Here is a 15907-nt window from a genome sequence, read left to right as displayed (position 1 = left end):
GGGGCTGGGGGTCTTTCTGGCTCTCCCTAATCCGTGCTGAGCTGCTCCTTGACCAAGCAACCCTGGTGGGGCAGGACAGTGACCTGGGTGGTCCATGGGGAATCCCCAGTTTCTCTCCCCATCCTAATTTTGCAAAGCTCAGGGGAAAAAAATGTATCCTACTGCTAAGCTCTCCCCACGGGAAGCTGTGTGCACTCATTCCTGCATGTGTTTGCATTCATTTGCATGTGTTTAAGTGCTCAGCATCCCCCTCCCCCTGCCTTGCTGTGTCTGTGCTGTGAGCAGTGACGGTCACAGAGACATGGAGTGAAGGGGAAACCAGAGGAAGGTGAGACCAGACAGGTCCTGGAGTGGGAATTGTGTGAGTGTTTATAGGCATCTATCCATCTGCTTGCCTGACAGCCTCCCCAGTACAGGGGGAAAGCGGTATTTCCCTGGAAGGTAGTTTGGAGGGTAGAGCATCTCCTCAGGTGGATGAATATTTCTCACACTTTCGGGTGTCTGGTGTCCCATTAATAGAGGAGAGATCCATGTCTCTAGTCCATAGTATTGCCAGGGTTTCTTTGCATTCCCACTGCATCACAGGGCAGAGAACGAAAAAGAGCCATTCAGAGCACTCATGATCCACAAGAAATAAAGGGGAGTTTGGACTGAAGGATGAGTTTGGACTAAAAGATGAGCTCAAAGTTGGTATCTGTGTGCTCAGTTAGTGGCCCAGGGAGTGTGGAGTCCAGGAGATGAGGAATACACCAGAAAATACTTGTCCTCTCACCTTGTTCTTCGGGACTCGCGAATCAGGGCTTCTCAGTGAAGCAAAGAAAGAGGCAGAAGGAGGGTCAGAGGAACTGAAAATTGGTGGAGGAGTCAATGTTGTTAAGATGGGACTAGATCCAAGAAAGTCATGCCATGACCGCTCCAGGGCAGAGGGCCCTGTCCCACTCCTCGCTGCAGGAAAACAGCCCCAGGTGACATCCTTGAGCTCACACTGAGCCCTGCCAGCATAAGGGGATTAAAGAGATCTCAGCACAGGCTTCTCCTTGAGTGATGGGATCTCCTGCCTGCTAAGGCCCTGCGGGAGATTGGTATAACCAAACAAAAATATGTCAGGATGGCATTCCCGTATTTAGAAACACACCACAGGCAGGAATATGGACCTGGAGTGCTCGGGCAGGCTCAGCTGCAAGTGGGTCTGCAGGCACCTGCCCAGTCTAAAACCATCCTTGAATTTTAATTGTTAGGGAAGAACCTGATATAAGCTGCTTTCAGAAATTCCTGTAGGAATGCCCGACCAGGCTGAAGGGCTTCAGGAAAAATTGTGATATATTTCTGCTATTATGCAGAAAGTGGAACTGCAACCCAGAGTTCCAGTGAAGGCTGGGAAACCCAGCTGGATCCACAGAGTCATGTGGGAGTCTGGGAGAGGCTCTGCAGATTCCCTGGCTGTGAGTGACAAGGCTCAGTTGATTTGCAGAAGCTTTTGCATGAACTATCCCATATCTCAAAAGCAGGGGGGGGAAAGGGCTGTGTGGAAATCTAAAGGGAATATTTCAATCTGTCTATCCTACAAGTGAGTCCAGACAACCTGAAACAGCTTAGGAATGTGGAGCATATTGGATGCAAATGGCAGGCCATATGTTTTATAACATTAATTGCCAAACTTTCAAAAGCACCCTCCTGACCTCCTGCAGGCAGTGAAGGAGCACAGCTCAGGCTCAGGCACCTCCTCATTTGTCATCTGTTCCTTGTTTTTCTTCAACATTGATCTGGTTCTCTCACCAACCTGGATGGTCTCCAGTGTTGTGAGAGCTGCACACACTCAAATATCAGCCAGTTTCCCAAAACATGGCATCTGTAAATGCCAAGCTTACAGATGGTACGTGATAGAATGGGATTTGCAGGCACAACAGAGAAGGGTAAGGGCAGCACAGAGTGAATAATTCCATCATTCATCTAGAAAAGCTGGATCTGCTCAGATGGTCTGGCTGGTGGCTGCCATGAACAGATGCTGGACTCTGGAAAAAGGGGCTGGAAAGATATCCAGGAATAAGTCATGGTGGTTGAGAAGGGAGGAAGTGAGAGCTGTAACTGAGACTCCTGCCAGGCTGGGATGATGAGCTTCACCTGCAGGGAGGGGAGAAGACAAAAGGAGTGGTTGATGTTCCACAAGAAACACCGAGGAGAGGAGAGTTATGGCTCACAGAGCTCATTGAAAGCCAGGAAGGCATTTCTGCTTCCAGTTACCCCAACATGGGCTGGTCTACCCTACCCTGGTGCAGCAATGGTACTGAAATTATCCCAGAATCCCAGAATAGTTTGGGTTGAAGAGACCTTAAAGCCCATCCCATTCCACCCCTGCCATGGGCAGGGACACTTCCACCAGAGCAGGTGAGTCCTGTCCCTGCAGCAGCTTTATTCTCCAGCACAGGGGCCTCTCTCACAGCTGACACACACAGGTGTTTTCTCTCTCAGAGCCCATTTCTTTTCCATTCCCAGCAGGCACCCAGCAGCCAAAGCTTCCTCAAACTCGCTGCCATGGAGGTGAAGTGGATCCACGTCTTGGTTGTCTTCCTCTTCCTGCTGTCTGTGGCCATGACCGGCTGCTTCCTGTGGCAGTACAGCCTCCCCAAGGTGGAGCCCAGTGAGTAGTAGGTTTTAACCTTGGTCATGGTGTGGCACAGGGATTTGGAAGACTAAGAAAAGCTTTCTTCCCATTTCTCCCCAAAGAGCACTTCCCCAAACACAGATTTGCCCAGAGAGCAATAAAGTTTTCTCCTCCTTTCTCGTGCAAGGCCACAGAGGAGGTGAAGGCTGGGTTGATGGAGGTACCATGTCACTCTGCTGGTGTCCAGAGAAGCTCCATCAGTCCTGGCTGAGCCGTGGTTAACTGCTAAGGCGGCATTTTATTTTAGATTCTTTATCTTGGTTTTTTTCTGTTGTAAAAGTTACTCCAGTTCAGAACCGGCTTTGTTTCATACCTTACCATGTGCTTCAGCTTCAGGGTTTGCTCCCTTTCCTATTCCCCAAATCTTTGCATTGGCTTAAGCCAATTCACATTAGAATTCATGGAACCACAGAATCACAGAATGATTTGTGCTGGAGGGGCCTTAAAGCCCATCTCATCCTACCCTTGCCATGGGCAGGGACACCTTCCACTGTCCCAGGCTTCTCCAAGCCCCGTCCAACCTGGCCTTGGGCACTGCCAGGGATCCAGGGGCAGCCACAGCTGCTCTGGGCACCCTGTGCCAGGGCCTCCCCACCCTCCCAGGGAACAATTCCTTCCCAGTATCCCATCCATCCCTGCCCTCTGGCAGTGGGAAGCCATTCCCTGTGTCCTGTCCCTCCATGCCTTGTCCCCAGTCCCTCTCCAGCTCTCCTGGAGCCCCTTTAGGCCCTGCAAGGGGCTCTGAGCTCTCCCTGGGGCCTTCTCTTCTCCAGGTGAACACCCCCAGCTCTCCCAGCCTGGCTCCAGAGGGGCTCCAGCCCTTGGAGCAGCTCCGTGGCCTCCTCTGTTGATTATAGGAAACTCAACCAATCCACTCAAGGCACTGAATGCACAAGGATTAAATATCCACAGTGTCAATGCGTCAGAGCTTTAAGTAGCTGAAAGGTGGCATAAAATCCACGATGAAGATGCCAGAGGTATTTCAGAGACCAAGATCTGAAAAGGTTTCAAACCACACATTTTTATCACAGAGTACCAGGCTGCCTGTAGGCTCTGTCCACCTCCATGACTTCCTAGTGCCATTTCTCTCCTCATGCCTATTTCTGATGCTTCATGTTCCCCTGGTAAGCAAGAAGATGGCATTTTGTTCCCAGCTGTACAGGGTAGCTGTATTTATGAACACCTTGGGATCAGCTGGGAAAATAGTGCCTCCAAGTAAGGGAGTTCCCATCTCTCCCTGAGTTTAAAGATCTTTTCTGGCCACAAAAATTGAAGCTGTCTGTGGGATATGCAGGATGCAGCTGATTCAGGAGGCAACTAATAGAGTAGGTGTGGGGCCTACCAAGTGTTGTTGGTGCTGGATTTCAGGTGGCACTCACAGGTCACTCGTGCCCCCACTTCTGAGGTGATGATACACAAGGGATGACTCTTGCTCACTGTTCTCTCAAACTCCAGCTCAGACGTTCTTCTAGACACAGGCAGGCCCTTCCAGGGGGGGCTAAACCCACTGCCAGGCACCCCAGAGTCTTCTGCAGCCCCAGTTCTTTACTCTCCCAGGTTGACACCATGAAGATTTTTTGCCTTTTCTTTTATACCTTATACCCTGTTATACCTTTTTTACAACTTCTGTATTCTCAGTGCTTTTTGCCTACATTCTTGGACTTGTTTGTTCAGCTGAGAGACTCAACATTTTGGAGGCTTCGTAGTTAGGGATCAGTGTGTCCCAGACCCCAAGGTCCCCTCCAGAACACATTCTGTAAACCAAGATAGAACCATCCAGGGGAAGGTTCCGTGGGGAGAGGGGCTCACTCGAGCCTCTCATTGGGGAATCTTTGATAGATCTGCTAATTAGTAACACCTATAATGTTATACCAGATCTTTTGGGGGTGGGCATTGCGGGGTGCATTTCGGTGCATTCGACCTGGGCGTGTGCACCTAAGGATCCTTAAAATAAATACCAAGGTAAAATCCCTTTTTCCCTTCTAACCGTGTCTGACTCTTGATTTTAAGACCAGGAAAAGGCATCAGCCGAGTTAGTTGAAGTATATCCTATGTCCATCCCATGTCCATCCCACGTTGGAATAAGCAATAACAGGGCACGGTGCTGCTGTTTTACACGAGACAGAAATAATTTGGGGTTGTCCCTTCCCTGTGCAGAAGCGTCCCTTAGGCCAACGCAAGCAAGAAAGCTTGTGGTGGCTGCTGGGTGAGGTTAAAGCTTGTCCACGTGTCTGTTGAAGGCCCCTGTGTCACCCTAAACTGTTTTCCAGGTCCGTCTGTGATGGAGGTGAGGTCAGAAGCTGTGCAGATGTGTCCCCGCTATCCTGAGCCAGTCCCGCTGGACCACCCCCTCCCCATCCTGAAGGAAGCGTTGGAGAAGGTCTGTGGGGAGGAGGGACCAGAGGGACACACAGCTCTTGGCTGCTTTTCTCCAGGGGTACAGGGGAGATGGTGGATTTTGTCCCTGAACATCCCTGGGGAAGGAGGTGGGGAACTGAGGAGGGGGAGAACGCGTGAACCTAGAAATGGATGTGTAAAACTCCTTCAGTGAACAGGTCAGTGAGCAGCTCTCTTGCCCAGAGAGTGAGCTGGGATGGACAAACATCATCACTTGTCCATCAGAAGGCCTGGTGAGTTTCCACCAGCACGAAATGGTGGCTCTTGGCACCTGGTGCATTATGAGGCAGCCTTCATGTCCTGGAGAGTACCTGGCTCAGGTTCTCCCTTGTTCCAATTCATCAGCCAGTGCCAATCCTGATTTTCTTGCTTTGCTGGCTTTCCCCAAGCCTCAGTTTAAAAATTAAAAAAATGTTTGTATGTAACTCCTGAGAAGGAAGTGGAGGGGAAGGGGAAAGAGGAAAGAGGAAAGGGGAAAGGGGAAGGGGAAGGGGAAGGGGAAGGGGAAGGGGAAGGGGAAGGGGAAGAAGACCGGAAGTTGAATGAAAGAGGGTGCGATTCACTGTCAGTATATCCTCAGTATGAGGTGGACCTGACATTTAGCACTGCCTGAACTTCTGGCAGGCTCCATGTGCTCTAAGGAAATACTGCAACATGCCCTGACTGTCTGGACCATAAGGACAGTCGTTCTCTGACAGGACATTCCCGATTTTTAGGCCCCTATCACCTGCTCTCTCTCTCACTTGTCTCCTTCTCACAAGTAGAAGGCAATCAGCACTGTGAACAATATTCAACATGCAAATGCATCAGGGATTCATACAGTGAAAAAAATATATTTTATGTTACTTCTCTAATAATCCCTCCTATTTTATTTGCCTTTTTTTCTGCCTTAAGGCATTGAGCAAATGTTTCCATAGGAACATCCACCTCAGCCCTGGGGTCTTCTTCCTGAGAGCTCAGGACCAGCTTTGGGCAGTTTCCCTGCACACACATGGCTTTATCCACACTGAATTTCAATTCTCATCACTTCACATCCACTTTTACAAAGTTTCTGCCTGTACCTGGAATCTTGAAGAGCATCTCTTATTTCTGTCAATTTCCTGCAGGTCCAGGCAGGTGTAAAGGACAGACTCTCTCTGAGAAAAGGAGGACCATGATTGTTGGAATGAATCTTAGAGCCACATGGGTTGGAAAAGGATGTTAAAGCTCATCCAGTCCCACCCCTGCCATGGGCAGGAACACCTTCCACTAGCCCAGATTGCTCCAAGCCCTGTCCAACCTGGCCTTGAACACTGCCAGGGATCCAGGAGCAGCCACAGGTTCTCTGGGCACCCTGTGCCAGGGCCTCCCCACCCTCACAGAGGAGAATTCCTTCCCAATATCCCATCTAACCCTGCCCTCTGGCAATGGGAAGCCATTCCCTCTTGTCCTGGCACTCCAGGCTCTTGTCCAAAGTCCTTTTCCATGGTCTCTGTGAGCCCAGACCCTTCTCAGGAGGTGCTGGTGCACCAGATGTACACATCTACAGATGTACCAGATGGGCCACTGGTCCATGGCGAGGGAGGGCAAAGGACTCCAACAGAACGGCTGGACACAAGCTGGATGTTTCCACTTGTGGCTCTCAGTGCCCTTCCCCTGGCCATCCAGTGAAGAGATTCCAAGGACATGGCTCAGCTTGGCTTCTCTTGTCTCAAGTGCTGGGTCTGGAAGAGCATTTCTTATGTCTTAACCACAGTGTGCAAAACAAAACGGGTGCCTGAAAATGCAAATGATATGTGCAAGATGAGGACAGAGCTTTGAAAAAGTCACAAAAGGGCGAGATTGATTCATTCTGCTTGCAGAGGTGGGTGGGACACAGCTGGATGAGGGGTTCTGCACAGCCCTGGCACAGCAGGGAGCCAGGAGCAATCACAGCCCTTCAGTTACTCAGAGCTGTTCCTCAGGTTGTGGTTTAAACAGGAGCCCAAGCTCCAGGGTGTTTCATGGCATTAGAAATGTCGTGGGATATCTGAAAAGTCTTTCTCTCATACATCTTTAGCCCTAAAATACCAGTGCAAAGAACAGATGTGCAGAATACAAATTAAAAAAGAAGAAATTACAGTTATTACGCGTTGGTGTTTGGTTTTAATCATAAATATTACAAGCATGAGCACACAGTGGACATGTAGACTGAAAAAGGACACAGGATAACTCAACAGAAGCAATTCTAAGAAACAGATAAACATTTAAAATACTTCTTTTTGCCAAAACACCACTCACAGGATCACTCTCGAGTGCTTGGGAGTAACAAGGGCTGATGGTCTGGGCTTTCTACTGCCCAGTACAGACTGGAAGCATTATAAGACTCTTCTTTTGGATGCTCATGATCTCCCTTCCTTTCCCAGGTGGATCTGATGCTGCGGCAGAAGATGCACAACTCCGGCCTGCCAGCCATGTCGGCCATCGTCATCTACAACGACACCGTGCTCTGGACGGGCAACTTCGGGAAGAAGAACGGCTCCGACCCCACCTCAGGGCTGCCCAACGAATACACCATCTACAGGTGAGACACCTGGCACGGCTGTGAGAGCCAGGAAAGGGCGGATACCCCTATGGAGAGCCGATATCTGGGAACAGAGATGTCGTCACAAACTGCTGGTCCATGCAGGAACCTCTGCTGGCTTTTGCTGGAACTTTGTGAGACAATGCTACAGCAAGTTCCTAGATTATTACATGCTGGTGGCTTACTGAGACGCTTTGGATTTATTTATGTATTTTTTCATTTAATTCTGACAATATTTTTAATTGGAATGGCAATGACCCTAAAGAACCTGAAACATACTGCTCCTTACACGGGAATGGCTTCACGTCCAGGGCACAAACCTGAAGACCAAGAGATGGCACAGATTTGGAGAACAGAGAGGAGACAGTGCCACCGGATTTACAAAAATAATAATAGACATCAGTTTAGGAAAAACTGATGTTTGGGGTGAATATCTACTGAACACATAAAGTAGACCCACAAACTTATTCATCGTCCCAGTGAAGTCAAAGTCATATTGGTCGTTATATTTTAGGTTAAGACAGAATCAAGCTCTTAATGTGAGCTAAAAACCAAAAAAAAAAGAGATGAAGGAAATGCTTCCTTTCTCTAAAGACCAACTTTCAGTGAACTGTAACTGTGTTATCTGAGAAACACGGGCTGCACTCTGACTATAAAATTGTGTCCTCATAATGAACAATTTTGGAAAGTTTCGGCAGCTGTGATTATCTGTTCTTCCCCATCTGTATAATGGTAAAATGACCTCCTGCTATTTTCCTTCCAGAATCATTGAATGATTTGGGTTGGAAGGGACATTCAAGGTCTTGTTCCAACCCCCTGCCATGGGCTAGTTCCACGTCCCTGGGTGGGCTCGAACCACCAACCTTTCGGTTAACAGCCGAACGCGCTAACCGATTGCGCCACAGGGACGGCCTGGATAGACCCAAAAACTGTGGCTATCTGGCATTTAGGGACAGTCTGGTGTGGGCCCAGCAGTGCTGGGTAAATGGTCCAACTCGATGATCTTAAAGGTCTTTTCCAACCTAAGCGATTCTGTGATTTTAACCTTTAAAATTCCAATAAACTACTTGAGAGTTTTTATGGTATTTACTAAGCAGTAATTTGCAATTTACGCCATTTTATGAATGTCAAGTGAATAGAAAGAGATCTGCAGCCCACTGCACTGCCGGGGACAGACAGAGGTTATGCTGCAGTCTATAAAGATTCAAATTTAAGCATATTAATTCAAACTTCCTACCTGTATTTTAGGCATTCCCTCTGGAACGAGCAAAGGTGTCGCACGTAAAACCACGGTGATCTCATGTGCTGACCTTCTTTCTCCTTGATTCATGGGCTTCTTAATGCTAAATTTCTCCAAATGTTTCTTCCCCAACAGAATTGCCAGCGTCTCCAAGATCTTCCCCACCATTATGTTGTACAAGATGTGGGAGGAAGGAAAAGTCACGTCCCTTGATGACCCATTGGAGCGTTATGCCCAGAACTTTGTTATTAAGAACCCTCTGGGGAGGCTCAAGGACTCAGAGCAGAGATACACAGCGGACGGGCTGGTTTTTTTGGAAAAAGGCTCGATGCCACTGAAGCCATCCCCGGTCACCCTGCGCAGAATGGCCAGTCAGCTCTCAGGTGAGGCAGCTCCCTGCGTGTCCCTGGGCCTCTGTGACCCTGGAAAGACCCCACAGAGAGAGCAGATCATATTCCAGGAATAAAACAAGGCTGCTGGGTTGCTGCTCCCCAGTCTGGACCCCGCACCGTGCACTTCACAGGGATCAGGCAGGGCCCTTGGAAGCAGGGTGTCAGCAACTTCATGGAGTGCTCAAAGGGAACTCTTGTCCAGGACACCTGCGAGGACAAGGGCTGAGATGAGGAGGTTTTATTCCCCTGCAAGGTGACCAGAGATTCCTTTCAGGTGACCACAGATTCCTTTCAGGTGAACACAGACTCCTTTCTCCTCGGTACCATGAAATCAGGCTCCAATTGCACAACACTGTTTTGTACTCCAGTCCCGAGTGCTCTCATTTTTCTGAGATGTAGAGTTGAGGGTCAAATCTCTTTGCTTTGAATAGAAAGACCTTGATTGCTGAGCTAAATTTAGCTGTCAGTGTGGTTCCTGATCCGGGATTCCTGGGCTATTAATAGCTTGGCACTTGCTGTCAGAGGAGTGTTAATCTGCTGCTACCTTCAGAATTGAGGAATTCATATGTTAAGGGAGAAGGAGCTCGCAGGACTAAGAACTTTAACCTTTCTCAGAAACAAACCTGCTAATACTTGACTGAGGAATTATAAAATGTAATGGCCAAAAAGAGTGTGCTGATATCACACGTGGTATTTTGGTTAATCTCTGTAACCCTTGCATTATTCCAGACTGGAATAAATGCCCTAAAATTAGGACCTAAAATCAAAATAGCATGTCTGCAACTTGCAGGACCTCAGGATGGGATACAGCATAAGCTGAAGCAAGCCAATATGGAAATGAGGGCCCCTCAAAACTGAATTATACTGAAACCTGGAAAGAAGCAGATAAACAACCCAAAGTGGCCAGCGGCCACATCCCTGCCCAGCCACTCTCCCTGCAGACAAGGTGTGGCTCTATCCAGCTTGATGTTGTCTTCAGGGGCATCAACTGTGCCTGGTCCCCTCTGACACATGAGCACCTGAAGCTGCTCTGACTGCTCCTTTCACCCAGGGAGGTGTGAAGTGCACCTCAGAAATGTTGTAAGGAGCATAAGTCAAAAGGGTACCTGGTCATGGCATAACTCCTGGTACTGTGCAGCCCTTCCATTGCTTCCATCACTGTGCTGGATTTGTGCCCCTGCTCAGGTCCTTTTATGTTCTAATGTATTTTTGGATTTTAGAATGTGGCCCAAATTTCCCAGACCACCCCAGCAGGACCACACCAACCCTTGGACCCTAACAATTCAGGAGAAGGAGATGCACGGTTTCAAAATCGCAACCACAAATCAAAGGAACGTTCCGGTTCCACTTTCCCTTTGCTGTGTGTCAAACCCCAAAAAGGAATAAGTTCTGCTTAGCACCAGGATCAAAGCCACGGCATGACACATTGTAAAGTGGGTTTCATCTGAATACTTCTAGTGGAAACTGATCTGTAATAGATCCTCATTATCTGGTCTCTCCATTGCATATTACAAAAGTAACTCCAAAGGTTTTTCTCCTCAGCACTCGACAGGCCCATTGCTGGAGGGAAGCTCCAGCTTGTTAAGACTGCGATTTTCAAATCCACACGAATGACAGGATGGGATGCGATTGTAAATTATTAACAACGTGCTTGTCACAACAATTAGCAGCCTATGAGGTAGAAATCAATGACTCTGGATTATATTATGCTCTGGTTTATCATTTCCAATGAACCTCAAGGAGACACTGCACTGCTGTCATGGAGCTGGTGAATTCTCCCACTGCTCCAAAATTTTCTTCGCTACCATTGGGGCAAGTTCATAATGAAGGAGCCCACTGTCCACTGGAAGACATCAGTGCTTCTCTTATCTGGTCACACAGCTGCACAAATAGCCCCAGAGCAGGGGCAGAAGCAGTGCTCTCACTCCAGCTCAAACACCAAGCTCAGGCCAGCTGAGAAAACCAAGTGCTGCTGCCACAAAAGAATGGGGCCTCATTCAGCTTTGCCAGGACGCAGGACAAGAGGAAAAGGCCTCAAGTTGTACCAAGAGAGGTTTAGATCAGATATTATGAAAAAAATTTCACAGGAAGGGTTGTGAAGTATTGGCACAGGCTGCCCAGGGCAGTGGTAGAGTCACCATCCCTGGAGCTGTTCAAAAAACATGGGATGTGGCACTTGGGGACATGGACTAGTGGTGGACATGACAGTGCTAGGTTAATGGTTGGACTCCATGATCTTGGAGGGCTTTCCCAACCTTAGTGAACCCATGATAAAGATGTGGTCACTGAGCACACAGCTGTGAGATGTTTTTCTGTCAAAAACATGAGTTTCCCAATTTCCTCCCAAACCTCCACATCAAAGCAAGCAGCAAGGATTCCATTCCAAAAGTAGTCCAAGTTCTGGCCTAGACAAGCCTTCGATCCTGTGCAGAGGAGCTGGGGTGATTTAAAAAGTACTGATCAAAAGATTTTAGGGAATCCATGTTCAGTGAGGAATTAAAAGTGAAAAGAACTTAATTATTTTCTACCTTTAGAAACCCTGAATAATTAAAAGTGGAAAGAACCTTGGTTTTTTCTATATTTTGAAACCCTAAATAAATGTTGATATAGAGGAGGGGGAAGATAAAAATACTTTAGGCCAAGCCTGGAGTTGTCCAGAGAAGTTTAGGCCCTCTGTGGTGAAGCGTAAAGAATGAAATCCTGTTAAAAGGGACTGTTAAACACATTTGTAGTCAAGGGAATGCAGTCACGTGGAAATACAGACAGGGATTCCCCAACACCCCTTCTGCCCCTCTCTTCCAAACCACACTTGGAGATCCAGGATATTTTCCATCATTCATCGAGGCATTTTCACAGAGATGCAGCAGCCCAGAGTTAATGTTGGGGTAGGACTTGTGTAACCCAGAGTCGGGAGCCCATTACTTGATGCCATGTCCTGCAGCTTGGCAGGAGCAGGCCCTTGCTGTGTCTCCAGAGCTCTCGTGTCCACCACTGGTGCTTCCACTTTGCCATTGAATCTTGCCTTTGTTCTCTCTTCACCAGAGCCATCATTTCCATTCTTTCTCTCCCTTTCCCACGGCACAGGTCTGCCCAGGAGGCTGCGATCCACCAGCCTGCTCTGGAAGGGCAACACACAGGATGCCCTCGCGCTGCTCAAAGATGACGTCTTGGTGGCTGACCCAGGAACCAGGTCAGATACCTTCATTTAGGAGCTTTTGGTCTGGATGTGTTCTCCACTCTCAGCCTCATTCCCAGCCTCCATGGCCAGTGGCTAAAAGGCAGCCATTCCCAAAGGGAGCTTCAGCCATCTCCCTACAAACCTGTCAGAGGCAGAAAAAAGTGACTGTTGGAGGTGTCAGGGTTGCATTTAATTTTTTAAGCCCAGATGAGCCAAGTTAACTGCTATCATTCATTTCATGAACCTTAAATGATGCAGGTTTTCAAAAGTGGGAAGGCACTTTAATTTAAACAGTTTAAATCATCACAGATTTCAGTTAAAATCATGTCTGTGGTGAGCTGTGTGTCTCTAAATTATCTAAAAGGTCTATGAATGCTTGTTACAGTTCCTGTAGCCTGTTAAAAGTCTCTTACCTGGGTTGCACTCAAAAATACCATGGAATCATAGAATCCCAGACTGATTTGGGTTGGAAGGGACATCAAAGATCATCTTTTTCCACCTCTCTGCCATGGATAGGGACACCTTCCACTATCCAAGGTTGCTCCAAGCCCTGTCCAACCTGGACTTGGACACTTCCCCACAGGATCCAGTGGACAGCAGATGAGGGAAATGATTCAGACTAACTGGGAAGAAACTTTCTAAGAATTGTTCGGGAATTAACTACGGTCTGAAATAATTTACCCAGGATGGCCAAGGATCTACCACGGTCACTTGTGTTTGTTCTGTCCCACACCATGTAGGAGGCTACAACAGATATTCCTTAAAGGATTTTAGGATTTCAATATCATCATCTTCTCTGGTATTTTTATATCTTTATTGAAACTTATCTCTATTGGTATCTCAATGATCCCCACAAACATAAATAGGGACATACCCTCATAGTCTCCCAGTGTCTTATTAATTGGTATGTTGATAGTTTTCAGTCTCTGTCCTTGTTTTTTGTTATACTTCCCAGCTAACAGATCATTCTTCCCAAAGGAAGTTCCCATTCACTGATACAGATGTTTTAACGTATTTTTGTGTGTTGAAATTCAGCTCCATTTCAGATACAAGGTTTTACATACAGAATGCATTTATTCTTAGGGTAAGAATAGATATGCTCATCATGCTTTTATTCAACTAAATGAGTTGGAAAAGGTTGAAGTGGTACAAATTTGTGATCTAAATAGGCCTTAATTAGATGTGTGGCTTCACACAATTAAAAAAAAAAAACCAACAGGGTTGAAAATAAAATGAATTTTGAAAATGTGTTTTAAAAAAATGCCCCTTCATGTCTTCATGCCATTAAACTTCATTCAAGTGTAAAGACTTCAATCACTTGATGGATATTAAAGACTGGAGCACTCAGGTTTCTTTAATGACTCCACGTTGCTGGATGCTGCTTTGTGGGCTTTTATGTGCTCTTTAAGTGCTTTTACCATCTTAAGGTAGCTTAGGTATCTAAGTGATTATCCCAAGGCAAATCCCCAAAGAGGTTTACCTGGGATTTTGAGACCTTTAGGGCGAGCACCTGGAACTCTCCACACTGCTCTTAGAAAGAATGGATGGTGAACAATTATAAACAGCAAGTCAGGTTATGCAAATACAGAGGGGTTTTTCTCTTTTCCATCTCCAGCTCTCTCTGCACATCAGGGTTAAACAGCTCTGCTGATGTTCCCATAAAACATTTCTCTTTCTTGATTTAACAACAAATCCTGGCAACTACACGCAGCTTTTCTCTGTCTCTCCTTCATCTGTCATTCTATAAAATGTGAATTTTTCCCTAAAGAAGAGAGACCCAGCCACTGGTTTTGCTTATCACTGATGAACAGCTGATCCCAATATATTCCTCTTCCTTCCCAGATGCCACTACAGCAACCTGGCCTTCTCCCTGATGGCCCATGTGCTGGCTGACCACGCAGCCAACGGGCAGTACCAGCGCTGGATCTCAGAGAACATCCTGGAGCGCCTGGGCATGGAGGACACCGGCTTCGACATCACGGCGCCCATCCGCTCCCAGATGGCTGTGGGCTTCTACGGCAGCCAGCAGCCGGCCCCGCTTTACGACCTGGGCTGGTACCGGCCCTCTGGCCAGATGTACTCCACAGCTGCTGACCTGGCCAAGCTGGCCATGGTCTTCTTGGGCACCTACCACCGCCGGCTGCTCGAGCCCGACACGGTGAAGACGATGCTGACGCCCCTGTTCAAGTGCTCCGTTGAATACTTTGCTAACAAGACGGGCACACCCTGGGAGATTAACGAGCAGTTGGGATACGATGTCATCAGGAAGGATGGGGACCTCGATGGTTATTCAGCAACCTTCTCTCTCATCCCCAAGCTCCGCCTGAGCTTCATCGTGCTGATGGCAGGGCCCAGACCTCAGGGTGGGGACATTGTGACTCAGACATACGAGTATCTCATCCCTGCCATGGAGACGGCGTTCAGAGAGGCCGACAAAAGCTTGGTTCCTCCTCCAAACCCAATCCCTTATGTTGGCTACTACACCTATTCCAACCTGACTTTCTATGAGATCAAAGTTGGAATTGGTGGGGTGCTGGTCATGCAGCAGTTTGGGCCTCATGTGGAAGAGCTGATCCCTGAAAAGTATAGGACAATCAAGCTCCACCACCTGGAAGATCGTGTTTTCCAAGTCGTTTTTGACAAGGAGTTCCCATGTGTTCTGCACCTGGGCTCTGCCTCCATCTCGCTGGAGACCCAGAATGGGCAGCTCTTTAACTTCTACCCCTTCGACCGCAAGGGTTTGTCCCCTGGCTTTGACGCCCCGGGGCTGAACACCTACAACGTGGTGCGTGTCCTGCGCAAGCCCGTGTTCTACAGCTAAACATTCCTTGCTCTTCCCACCACTCCTGGGAGCTGGCTCCAAATCTGTGTCTTACCAGACTCTCCTGCCTGTGAGGCTTTGTGGATGCCATTCAAAAGGGAAGGATGGTGGCAAATGACTCGTTTGCCGAACAAATCCTTCCCACTTCTAGGACAACTTTAATGACTTGTCATTGGCCCCCAGCAGTGCACAACAGGCCAGCTGGCACCTGGAGATGCCTGCAGGAAAAAGAGGTGGGAATGTGCTGGATGGATGTGTTTGGATGGCATAAAAAAAAGCAAGCACTGAAGAGTCCACTCTTATATTGTCTATTTGATGACCACTGTGGTGACAAACTGCTATCATCAAAGGGCTGACAATTCCCTGGGCTCTCAGAAAATGTCTCTTCATCAGTCCAAGGATTTTTCCAGGGTTTTTCGGGAGCCTGTCTATCACAAACAAGATCCTTTATCTGGGTTTGCCAAAAGCATTATGTGCTGAAAAATGGCACCAGTCTGACACCAGGCTCCACTTGGGATTCCTGGGATGTGAGGGTCTGTTTCTTTCCTGGGTCATAAACTTTAAAAGTGCAGAGCAATGTGGTTCTGTCTTGGCTCCTTAGATTGCTGCAGAAGTGCTGTTCCTTCAAAGGATGTTGGAGCAGTGTCGAAGCCGAAGCTCACTTCTGTGAACAGG

At 47.9% G+C, this 15907-nt stretch overlaps 1 protein-coding gene and 1 non-coding gene across 2 annotated transcripts; one reads left to right on the top strand and one right to left on the bottom strand.

Moving 5' to 3' along the window:
* The first annotated feature begins 2349 nt into the window (after positions 1-2349).
* On the top strand, positions 2350-15296 carry LACTBL1 (lactamase beta like 1). The gene is made up of 7 exons (XM_069035015.1): positions 2350-2385; positions 2494-2638; positions 4933-5042; positions 7444-7601; positions 8977-9224; positions 12318-12423; positions 14254-15296. Exons 2-7 carry the CDS (start codon positions 2533-2535, stop codon positions 15230-15232), a joined length of 1707 nt encoding a protein of 568 aa, XP_068891116.1. The 5' UTR covers positions 2350-2385; positions 2494-2532; the 3' UTR covers positions 15233-15296.
* TRNAN-GUU (transfer RNA asparagine (anticodon GUU)) lies at positions 8437-8510 on the bottom strand. Its single transcript has one exon. It is a non-coding gene; the product is annotated as a tRNA-Asn (tRNA).
* Positions 15297-15907: the final 611 nt, after the last annotated feature.

This window comes from Aphelocoma coerulescens, chromosome 21 (genome assembly GCF_041296385.1).
Source record: "Aphelocoma coerulescens isolate FSJ_1873_10779 chromosome 21, UR_Acoe_1.0, whole genome shotgun sequence".
NCBI classification, from domain to species: domain Eukaryota; kingdom Metazoa; phylum Chordata; class Aves; order Passeriformes; family Corvidae; genus Aphelocoma; species Aphelocoma coerulescens.
Note: the sequence above shows the minus strand (reverse complement) of the source record. Positions and strands in the feature narration are given on the sequence as shown.